At 37.6% G+C, this 11,676-nt stretch overlaps 1 protein-coding gene and 1 pseudogene across 2 annotated transcripts; one reads left to right on the plus strand and one right to left on the minus strand.

The window, feature by feature from the left end:
- Positions 1–4,057: 4,057 nt before the first annotated feature.
- Positions 4,058–7,680, plus strand: LOC103324780 (VQ motif-containing protein). 2 transcript variants are annotated; one of them, XM_089047818.1, is made up of 2 exons: positions 4,058–4,987; positions 6,121–7,680. In XM_089047818.1, exons 1-2 carry the CDS (start codon positions 4,258–4,260, stop codon positions 6,132–6,134), a joined length of 744 nt encoding a protein of 247 aa, XP_088903944.1. In that variant the 5' UTR covers positions 4,058–4,257; the 3' UTR covers positions 6,135–7,680. The 2 variants fall into 2 exon arrangements, with proteins under 2 accessions (XP_088903944.1, XP_088903945.1); XM_089047819.1 differs by lacking the exon at positions 6,121–7,680 and adding an exon at positions 5,476–5,686.
- A 686-nt stretch (positions 7,681–8,366) lies between these two features.
- On the minus strand, positions 8,367–9,205 carry LOC103324781 (protein RALF-like 22 pseudogene; annotated as a pseudogene).
- Positions 9,206–11,676: the final 2,471 nt, after the last annotated feature.

An 11,676-nucleotide genomic window follows, 5' to 3' on the forward strand; every position in this document is an offset into this window, starting at 1 on the left:
ATTCGGTTCAAAAATAAATCTTGCAAGTAAATCCATGTGCCACGTGAAGCAAATGAACAATAAAGGTGCATCCATACTTGTAATTTACTCTATTATTAACAACTAAATGGTAATTAACGGACATCGTATCCCATACTTCCCTCGAGTTTTGGGCTTTCACTGACTCCATAGCGCAATTACTTTACTTCTTTTTCTTCTTTTTTTGGGTCAAAATTACGTTTCTTCCAATCAATTAAAAATAAATAAATAAGCTGTCCTTATATCAGATATGACCTATGCAATTGCAAAGGTTGGTCAGATTTTAGTGAGTTTTTATTGCTTGGTTTAGTTTTATCTAGGTTGAATATTAGTTCAACCTGTCCGATAAGGTTCTGATTACTATATATTAATTCATATATATATATATATATGTACTTGTTGTGTTGAATTGGCAATGAGATGAAGTCAGAAAATGAGTTCATATACAGGTAGATTTCTCTTAATTCTAGAGATTATGCTTCCTCTGAACTGTTTTGCCCCGCAATCCAACGCAATTTGGATTCTGGTTCAAAGCTTGACTTTCTTTAGATCTTAAAATTCGTCATTGCTTTCTTCATATTCTATTTTATTATTTATACCATTCATATTTATCAACGTCACGTGCCCAACCCATCGTCCATGTTGTTTTATATGTCGTGGCTATGATCATGATTGAGGAAACTAAATTACAGTTTGGAAGGGATTTGTAGCTGAAGTGATTAAGTGCATTTATTCATCCACTCGAGATCCTAAGTTCAATTCCCGCTTTTCAAATATCGCTTATACTAACAAAAATGAAACAAGTTAAGTTACATTTGTGTCTCTTCAAAATGTTTTCAGACAATGAAAAACTTAAGAATCTCTTCTGTTTTATAGTTAATAATGATAAATATGTAGAACTTGATTACTAACCAAACAACGTTACAATATGGATACATATAGAAATGAAAAATAAACTGACTAGAATCAAAAATGTTATTAGGCCGTCTAAGCAAACCGAGAGAACAAACAGGATAAGCGCAGGCCTTCTGAAGCCATGTACATAAAGCTTAAATAATTAGCCCAGCCCATATCTTTATTTGGCCATCAGCCCATTTTACTTCTACAATTTTGTGTAAGGTAATGGTATGGAGTGAATGAACGATTTCTAATTCCTTGTTTGGAAGGTGCATATTGGATATCGTATCGAGATAATTTATGCGGGGCATTAAAATGATTGGTTATATAATAAATGCTAATCAAGTCGGTGACCACGATCCCTTTATTATTGTGAGAAGTCAAATTAAGCATGCTGCATGTCCTCTAAATCCTCAGGTAAGTAGGGCACCCACCCCTTAGAAGATGTAACTTATGCAGTTTCATGTCTTCAATCATTGAAGAAAGTGTGTATATGTTGGGCTGCCAAATAATTGAAAAGGCTACCCAAGCCAAGCATGGCAGTCCCAAGACAAGCAAGTTTACAGAGTGCCCTTTTCATGCATGTGAAATACGCACTGGATTTCAGCTTCTGTCACAATCAAAATTGTGGCTTGTGATGGCATTCGAATCTGACTTCCGCAAGTATGTTGCATGCAGAAATGTTGTGATGTAAAAGAAAATTTAAAAAAATGTCTGCACTGCATTCCAACTAATAGAATTTCTAAACGTGCTCAGTGGTTGCATTTACAATTTTCACTCATAAATTGGGATTGGTATAGGCCAAATCAGGACAAGAATCGAAATGTTCATGTCTGTTTGCTCTAAAAAATTCCCCACACAACACCATAGAAGAGAAAGGAGAGAAATTTATATATCACCGGGATAGCACTAATTTATTATCTCGTGATATGCAAGTTCTTCTCGAAGACGAAGGAAGGGCCTAAAATAATTATAAAAAAATCCAAACATTTCAAGCCTGCATTTGATAACAGGATAAGGCTCTTGGTAGAAGTGACTGATATAGCAGAGAGCGTGGTCCCTTTGTTTGAACCTCTCACAGTACAAGTAGCTTAAGCTTTTAGTTCATATAAATGAGAATAGGATTCATCTCTCATTTTCACTTTTGCCTATTGGGATCCTGTCATTAAGTATCGACTTCAATGTTTGACATGTGCTAAAGGAGATTGGAAACTCTCATCTCATCTCACCCGCCCAAATTTATAGGAGGTTCAAAATTCTGATTCCAAATCTCCATTAGCTAGCAACGTCAATCGCAGATATAATTCCTCATGTCTAGCGATGCACATAAACTTACCTACTCCGGATTCGTAATCTTTTTCTCTGTTTCTCTCATCACGTCATATTTCGTGTGAAGAAAAAGTGTATGAAACTGTTGCATATAAATCTTTTCATCTAATTCATCACTGTATAAAATGCTCAAGTTAGAGTTTCTTTATGCATCTTTAGAATATAGAATACTAGAGGACACCAACTCTTGTTGTTGGTCATTGACTTCTTTCATATAACTCCAAAAGTGAGATGACCAAACATAAAAAAAAAAAAAGAAATTTAGAATTGCTTGATGAGAGTTCTTCTTGTTATTCCCTGCGAGAACAAACAAGACGTATCAAAATGTCTTTTTCCCTTCTACTCTCCCACAAAGGGCAAAAGGGTAAGAGTCTGGTTTAATGGGATTTCATTAACGAAACCCCAAGTTGTATGAAAAATATCAAAGGGCTTGTTAAAAGCTTATTAAGCAGAGAGAGAGAGAGAGAGAGTAAATGACCCTGAGAGAGAGAATGTGAGATAAGAAAATCAATGGGTCCGGGTCATGTTGGGTCGGGGTACTGTTGTACTGTCATGTACTGTGTAATTGGCATATGACAAACACATTGTGCAGACTGCAGATGATGACATTTTATAGGGGTCATGAACCAGCCAGGGCCAAACTCGGAACCATTGCAACAAAGTTGAGGGTAAAGTAGTAATTCAACGAGGCAGAGGTTGGACCTAGTTTGCATCTAAAGATAATTTTGTTAATTTACTTAATCCTGGATTACAAATGAGTTTGGCTTGTGCAGATCAAGTGCACCAGCACCACCTCCCAAACAAAGCATTTGACTAATTAATATGTTAAATGTTAGCACACTAGTAAGTAAGGTAGCTTTTTTTGCAAGTCAATGACAACTTTGAACTTTTTTTTTTGATGATTTCTTTACACATTCGTTATCTTTCACAGCTGGACCTGGCAAGCGGGTCATTCGTTTCGTTTTGAAGTTGATCAGACAACATATTAAGTTAACAGGTTAAGACAAAACGATCAGTTGAATGAACAAGTTGACACAAAATCACCCATTAAGTTAACCGGTGAGGTCGAAACCTCACCAATGCCATTAAACCAGTCGGTGTTGCCATTAACTCACGCCCACCCGTTTTCTGAGTGCATATTTGTAGTTCTCCTTTTGCTGCTGCTGGCTCCGTGCTTTTTATGCCATGCGTGTTCTGATTTCTTTGCTTCTGTCATGTCAACATGTGTTGAGATTATTTTTCTTTTCTTTTTGACTTTTTTTGCTCACTTGTTATTCAACTTCCATCTCATCGTCGATTCGGTGTTACAAACCTAGAAAACATATCAAACGACCCCGCTTGTATCGTTTATGAATAACAATTCTTGTTAATATGGTAAGAGAAGCGACTTCATACGGGACTGTAACGGACGGATGAAACAATTGTATCTACAAGACTCATCGCGTAACTAATTGTTCCTGTGTGTATACTCGATCGTACCCCTCACTAGTATATGGTATTTGTATGTAACAAAAAGAAGTTAAATGCTCATTAAAAATGCTGGATATAATAAAATTTACAAATTTAAAGTCATGTCCACAGTGTTCTAGAAAGATATCTTGAATAATGATAACATCTGTGGAAAAAGCAACCCCATTACCATATTAAATATCATTATGGCCTCAGTTTATTAGGGTTTTTGATAATTGACCTCAATTTATTACATTAATGAGCACAGTTAGTGAGTGAATTAAAAATTAATTAGGAGTGTATATATCTATCTATATATATATATATATCACTAACTCCTCATAGCGCGTGAGAGAACTTCCCACACCAGTAGAACCCAAAGTCCCCACCAAAACATTTCTTACCAAACCGAACGAAAAGCAACAAATTCTCATCTCAAGACATCGAAGTCTCTCTTCTTCCTCCCCCCTCCCCTCCCCTCCCCTCCTCCTCCTCTTATTTTCTCTCCTTCCTTCAACTTGCTCGGCAACCAAACAGTGCGAGAAATCAGAACCATCATCATCAATGGAAACCTCGCCAAGACACCAACAAGAGAACCCAAACCCTTCTCTGCTTCCTTCTCCAAACAGCCACAGCTCCAACAGCAGCACAAGTAGCACCCACAGCAACAACAATGGACTTCAAGCTCCACCAACAACTCCAACTCCTCAACCCCCAAAACCCATCACCAGATCCGAATCCGCCAACCCTTACCCGACCACCTTCGTCCAAGCCGACACCAACTCCTTCAAACAAGTCGTCCAAATGCTAACTGGATCCTCCGAAACCGCCAAGCAGGCCTCTTCAAAACCCGCCAACACCTGCCCAGACCCGCATAACAAAACCCACATACCACCCATCAAATCCACGCCCAAAAAGCAACAATCCGGGTTCAAGCTCTACGAGCGCCGAAACTCACTCAAGAACCTCAGAATTAACCCCCTAATCCCCGTCTTCAGTTCCAACGCCTCCGGCTTCTCTCCCCGAAACCCTGAGATTTTATCTCCGAGCATTCTCGATTTCCCGGCTTTAGTTCTCAGCCCGGTCACGCCGCTCATACCCGACCCGTTTGACCGGTCCGGGTCGGCCAATTACTGGTCGAATCCCAATGGGTGTGCCCATTTAAACAAGGAGGCTGAAGAGAAAGCCATTAAAGAAAAGGGTTTTTACTTGCACCCGTCACCGAGCACGACCCCGAGGGAATCGGAGCCCCGACTGTTGCCTTTGTTCCCTACGACGTCGCCTAGAGCTTCAGGTTCATCTTCTTCTTGAATCAAACCAACTCTAAATTTTTTAGTTTTGTGTAATTTTAATATTTTATTGTTGACATTGATCGTGATGACGATGCTGAGGATTGAGGAACATAAATTGTAATGGAATATTTGCAGAGAATGAGAGAGTCCTTAATCAGAATGTAAAATTTCATGTATGCCTCTCCTTTTAATTTTGCTTTTAACTCATTTCCCATGTTTGGTTGCTGAGAAAGTTGAGGGGAGGAGAGAAAAGAAAATTTCCAATTTCCTCTACTAGGCCAATTGCGATTGACAGGGGTGAAAAAAAATCTAGAATTTGAATTGGGGAGTCAAAAAGTCAACATGGGGAGTGAATTGAATTGAGAAGTAAATAGGAAGATGTGGTTTGTCTACTCTTTTTATTTTTTCACCAAATAGAGAAAGTAAATAGGAAGATGTAATTCAAATCATAAATTATTATTAATTATAACAGTGTAAGAAGTAATTGTAGGTAGATGAACAGGAGGAGTGAGAGTCCAAAAGAAAAAAGGAAAAGAAGAAAAGAAAAGGAGTGAAAGGGGAAAGAGTTTGTTTTTTAATGTCAATGGGAAAATGAGCTTTGGGATAGCTGTCAAAGAAAGAGGGGAAGAATGGGCAAGGAATCTTGACCCTTTTGTTGTTTTTCTCAGTGAGATAAAAGATGCCAAGCAAGGCAGCCTGCATTCTGTTGTATTCACTACATGGGTCTTTTTCTTAAAAACCAAAAACATCAATGCATGCATTTTTTCTTTCACCTACTGTTTTTGTTAGACATTTAGGGATTTTATACTTAATAATTATTGTTAATTTAGAATAGTTTAGAATATCGAACTTAGATGCGAGAGTTTCCGCTGTTATAGTGTGTTACGAGCACTATTTCATGCTCTAGGCATGGTGGATCTATAATTATAGGTCATGATATAGGTGAGAAAGTGACCTTTGGATGTATGATGGGTCCTACTTTGCATCTTTTAGTCTTAGGATCAATCTAGCTTAAGAAGCTGATCCTCAGAAAAAAGTTCCTTAGTGTGTAATGGTTGCCCCATCTTAAGTGTCAATCTATCCCCTGTTTCGTTTCGTGTAAGTGTTTCTCAATCTTAAGCTGTTCTGCCTGCAGAGTGGAGATGTTGATCATTGGGTTGTTGGGTCCCATTGAAATTTTGGTACCTACTTGTAGACTTATAGTCGTCTACTTGGTTGAGTTTCTTGGTGGGTCGTGGCCTTTTGAATTGGTGTGAAAAGCAATCATGCAAATCAGCAAAGGTTCTCTTCTTTGTTGAAATCTAACATGGTTTTTGAGTCTGCTTTTTGACTCAACAAAAAGACCAAAAACTCTGCAAAATGCCATGGGGACGCATGAGAAAGTGAAAGTGGAGGGGGCAGTAGTGGGACTTGTGATGATGAAAGAAGAGAAAGATTGAGAGACAGGCAGTGATGAAGTGATGAAAATTAAGACGGGAAAGCCAGAAAATATGGGTAGGGCTGGCCTCTTGTGCTTTGTTTTTTTGTTTTCTTTGCACCGTATGGTAGCATATGGTTGTTGAGGGATTGATTGCGAATTTGAACCTTCCATATGGACTGTTTGGAAACCCATTTGGTCTTTGCTAGTGTCACCAAATGTTTCTGATAGTGTTTGGTAGAAAAATATACAAGTGCTTATGAGTCATAAAAATGCTTTCTAAAGAAGCTCTTAGCAGTAGCACTCCCAAATGGATCAGATAGCAGTAGCACTCCCATATCTAACAAACACTTTGGTAAACTTATAGCTAGGTGTTTCTAGTTTTGCTTTTGATGCTTTTAGAATTCGCCTCTATCTTTAACAACGCTTGCAATAAATTGGATCAGATCAGATAGCGTTTGACTTGGTCCAAAATTGTGGACCTAGGCTCTCCAAGCTTGGGCCAGTAGATTAGTTAGTCAACGAGTCTTGTTCGGTTGAATGTACAACGAGAATCATTCATCTTTTTTATGATTCATGATTCCTGATTCAGCCTAATCTATTTTAAACCTAATTTAATATGGCTAATTTTCTTGTTGATGACTATCATGTTAAAATCAGATTAATTTCCTTTGCAAATTACCCAACTCTCACTCTTTTTATATTGTAAGATTGACGGGTATCATATAATATTATAAAATTAATTGGTCAGATGTTAGCTCTGCCCACCTGCATAAAAATTTACTTGTAACGGGGATAACATTGTTTTGTTATTTCTGATCATTGCGTCATTGGCGAGGTATAACAAAAAGTGATATTCCTGTTACATGAAAGTCTTTCTCGTCGACCTACGATTGAGCCAAGCACTACTAAACGTTATGCCACCTGGCTTATACTTGGATGCATGACATCATCAACCAATCTCACTACCTAATTTTTTGGTCATACTCATATCACTACTACTTTGTTTAGTGAGCTTTTCATCAAAGATCTTTTATCTTTATCCACAGTTTTCTCAAAGCTATAGCGATTCACCTTTTTTTTTTTCTCTTCTTTTTCTAAACAAAAGAGATTTTATTTGGTGGGCATCTCGCTAATCACTATCAATTTGGGGGTAAAAAACTACTAATTCATAATTTTCCATGTACTGGAATGACCTCTTTAATTATACCGTTATTAATCTTTTATTTTTGGCTATTTTGGTTTTGGACCACGCCCAAAACATCTTTAAGGGCAGCACCCAAATTTTTTGTTTCTTTAAGTTTTGTCGTAAAAAGGCAACGTACATATGGACAAAAATGCCTTTGTTATTATTAAGGGAGCTTCACTATTATACCCAATATAGAGGCTCAAATTATAAAAATACTTTATATGAAATGGACTTTAGAAACACACTCAAAGTCCATTTACAACATAACAAAGAGGTTTTTAACTTTTTATAAATTTCAAAACTGTCATCAATTTCTTAAAACAAGCACAATCCCAAAATCTCATAAAAATACCCAAAACACTCAATAGGGTATCAAAGTAATTTAATAGTCAATATTAAATTCAATAAAGTCAATTGTCATTTTTTGGGTTTGTTAATAGAAATTCAATGGTGTAGGGTTTATATATAATATTAGTACTAAGAATGGGTAAATCACTAAATATCTATATTATTAATTAATCATGAGCCAATTTAATCAAAGACTCGTATCATAGCTGAGGTCAGAGTTTTGGGCAAAATTAAATCGAAAAATGTATATGCATCAATAACTAATTAATTTAATTGTAGCTAAGCTAAGCATAGCCTCACATATTGCACATAATTTGCATGCATGTGATTAGTCCCAAAGCACATTATCATTAGAAAATAAAACTAAAAAGAAGAAGAAGAAGTTGTAATTCCTCATTGAAATGAAATCATACGTACCCAAGGTATATATATATCTGGATTATTCAATTCCTCCTTGAAATACAAGCACATATAGTAAATAAAGATATATAGATATAACCAAAACAAAGATTACAGAAGCAAGCAACTTCACATAATAATTCAACAAACACAGTAATTAAAAATTCAAAAGGAGGAAGTCATATAATCTTGAAAACATGAATGTCGATGATGATCGATGATTTTGATCCCACTTTCATTCTCTTTTCACTATATATCCTTGTACGTACGTACTTTTTTTTATTTATTTCTCTTTGATCTGGTCTTGTAAATAAACCGAATTGATCATCCACCGTCGATCACATTCAGCGTCTGGCGCAGCGGGTGATGGTGGTGCAGCCGCGCTGGTAAGGGTTGGCTCTCTGCCTGTTTTGGCAGTTGTAGTAGGACTGGCCGCGGCGTCCGCATGGCACAGCATTGCGCCTCAGGGCACCGTACGCAATGTACCTTCCTTGACTCCCTCTAAGTGTTCGACGGCTGCTCTCTGAGTCCATCATCATTTCGTTTTCTTCTCCGATCATGTCGCCAACTTTGCCGTTGGCTCTGTCGATCAGCGACTCGTCGTCGTGGGTGGTGAAGCTGAGGCCCCAGCTGGCCTCATGCCCTTTAGCTGATGACTGGGCCACCATGGCCAAGACCACCATCAGCACAATCAAGCACACTTTGTATCCCATCTTCGTTTTGATAGTTTAGGACGTATACAAACAAACTGGGTTTTTATTCTTTGTAATTTGTTTGTAGGGTGAGAGAAAAGAGAGAGGCTTTATGGCCTTTGTCTCTGCCCTTCCTGTTCGTGGAGGGAAAGAGAATGAAGGATATAGAGGAAAAGGTGGGTTCGGTTGGTTATGAAGCTGGTTCGTTGGGATAAAAAAAGACGGTTCTAATTTAGTTTGTGGGTTGTCCGTTTCTTTCTCCTTATTTTTCTGTCTTTTTGTTCGCTACCTGATTAATAGTAATACACAATGAGGAGTGCTATTATTAGTTGTGCGTGAGCGCGTGATTTTTTTTCAAATTATTGATCGCCCACACTCATTAACAGGGCTAAAAAACTTTCTCGTGCTCACGCGCAACTATTCTTGGTATAGAGAGGTTGTTGTTTTCCTAACCGTCATTTTCTGTAATTGGAATGTAAATCCAATTTTCTCTCCAAGGTCCAAGTTTTATGGTTGTTTGATCAGCATGCAGGAGAATTTGAACTAACTACCTCTTTCTATTTTCTGTGGTTGCCACCCAAGCCAAGGTCATTATCTTCCCAAATTCTTTTGCATGTTACCAATATTTTGGCACCTTCTTGTGAAACATTGCACATTGGGTTTATGGTGGCCCATAATCTTTCTTTGAAAAAATCGTACCTTGGACATGGGGTAAACGTGGATTTGAGCTTGCGAGGACAGAATGGCTTAAATATTCTAGCCCATCTCTTGCTTTTGAAAGTTTCCAACTTTGTTTTCACACTAGTCCCAAGATTTTTCTACTCTGCTTGATCGGAGATGGACAGATCAACGCTCTCCACACAAATTAAGAGGCCAGTTTAAGATTTTGAGTGTCAGTTAAATTGGGTAATAAGGACGCCTAATGATTGATTAATTTGGATTAAAAGTAATGGCAATTCATTAAGATGCATCCAATTCCAAACTTATATTCACTTCAAAATTCCGAAGCTTTCCAACCCAGGCGTGAAGTGCAAACCGCAAATCAAAAAGGGAAAAACCAGAAGTTAGAAGAATACTCACATTTGGGGTCCAGTGATGTAGACACCAAAGACATATTAAATCAGCATGCCCTGAACCTAAAGCAAGAGCTTTCCATTATCTGCCATCAAATGAATACGTACCATTACCATCACCAAGATTTTTATTTATATAAGAAGAGATCCACGGAACCAAATCATGAGCTTAATTTCCATTATCTTCCGTCAAATCAGCATCATCACCAAGATTTGATATAGGAACATCTTAGTTTTGACAAGGAATAAGCTAATTTGAACTCTTTATGCACTTCCAAACTTTATAGAGTTATGTTAACATTAATTGTCTATCTGAATCTAAGTGTGTATGCATGTTATTAATGTAAGTGAATTTCACAACGCATCAATACTCACAGTCACTGGCTTTCGTATGTGCATGAATGATTGATGGCTAGCGTAGTGCTCGTCGCTTCCAATTTTTGCAACTCATCCAATTCGTATAATGCAATTGATTAGGGTTGAAAATTTTGCTTAACTGTACAGGGGTCCTAATCAGCAACCTAACAACAACTACGTAGAGTCGTAGACCCATGTGGCCATATATATCCACACTCATTTCTTTGACCTGTTATAATTACTGGCCTCGGATTTTGTTGATTTCTCTCGATTCTTCCTCGTTTCCATCCTCCATAGTCAAGAGAACAATGCTTACTAAAGCGACGGCTGAGATTTCCTTTATATCACAATGATCATTATTGTCATCAAAATTGTCTTTCGTGTGGGACCCAATGGTCATTTCAACTTTGTGTCTTTCTCCTCCATGCGTATACGACACTCTGCTGCACGGAAGCTTCTCTAAACCAAATCCATTGCTGCGCAACATGTAGCATGTGCTATTTGTACCACGCCAAAACCAGTGCACCCATTCATCATCATCATCATCATATTGCGGGGTCTATTAACTTGTGTAACACTTTGTTTATTGGATGAAATTGAAATTATGCTATTATTTTGTTCGTCGCAGTTTATAATATGTAACACTAATTTTATATGGGGCGTTGATATGAGTTGTATCTATGACTAAACTCATGCAATTACATTTCCAGCATTTGATGGGCACATGACATAGACAGTCCAACCTCAACCACCTACAGGGACACCACATCCATTTGGATAAGCACACGTGTGCGGTTAGCCAATACTCGACTGAGTCAAATCCAAATGATGAATGGAAAAAAAGTGTTATTTTCCATTTATTATTTTTGGTATATTCTATGAGAATGAGAGGATTAAGAATATTGACGGTGGCCTCATCACACAGATAATACCCACCAGCTGCTACATAATCCAATCCAGGCTAATAAGTTACACAGCCTAAGGTGGTGTCTTCTAATTTAGCATATTATAATCCCAAGCTTAGCTTGAACTACAAGTGATCCCTCTCTCTATGTTAATCCCAGGACAAGATTTGATGAGGGACACGAGTCACATGATGACAAGTCACTTTAATTTATTCTCCATTTTCTAAGGTTTTATTTCCTTATTATTTTATAAGAAACAAAGACTAAAGGAATTGAAAAATGGAATTAAAATTGTGAACGGGTAAGATATA

This window comes from Prunus mume, linkage group LG3 (genome assembly GCF_029339155.1).
Source record: "Prunus mume cultivar Tortuosa linkage group LG3, ASM2933915v1, whole genome shotgun sequence".
Taxonomy (NCBI): Eukaryota; Viridiplantae; Streptophyta; class Magnoliopsida; order Rosales; family Rosaceae; genus Prunus; species Prunus mume.

Coding starts and splice junctions, on each gene's coding strand:
- LOC103324780 (XM_089047818.1), top strand. CDS start 4,258: ATGGAAACCTCGCCAAGACACCAACAAGAGAACCCAAACCCTTCTCTG.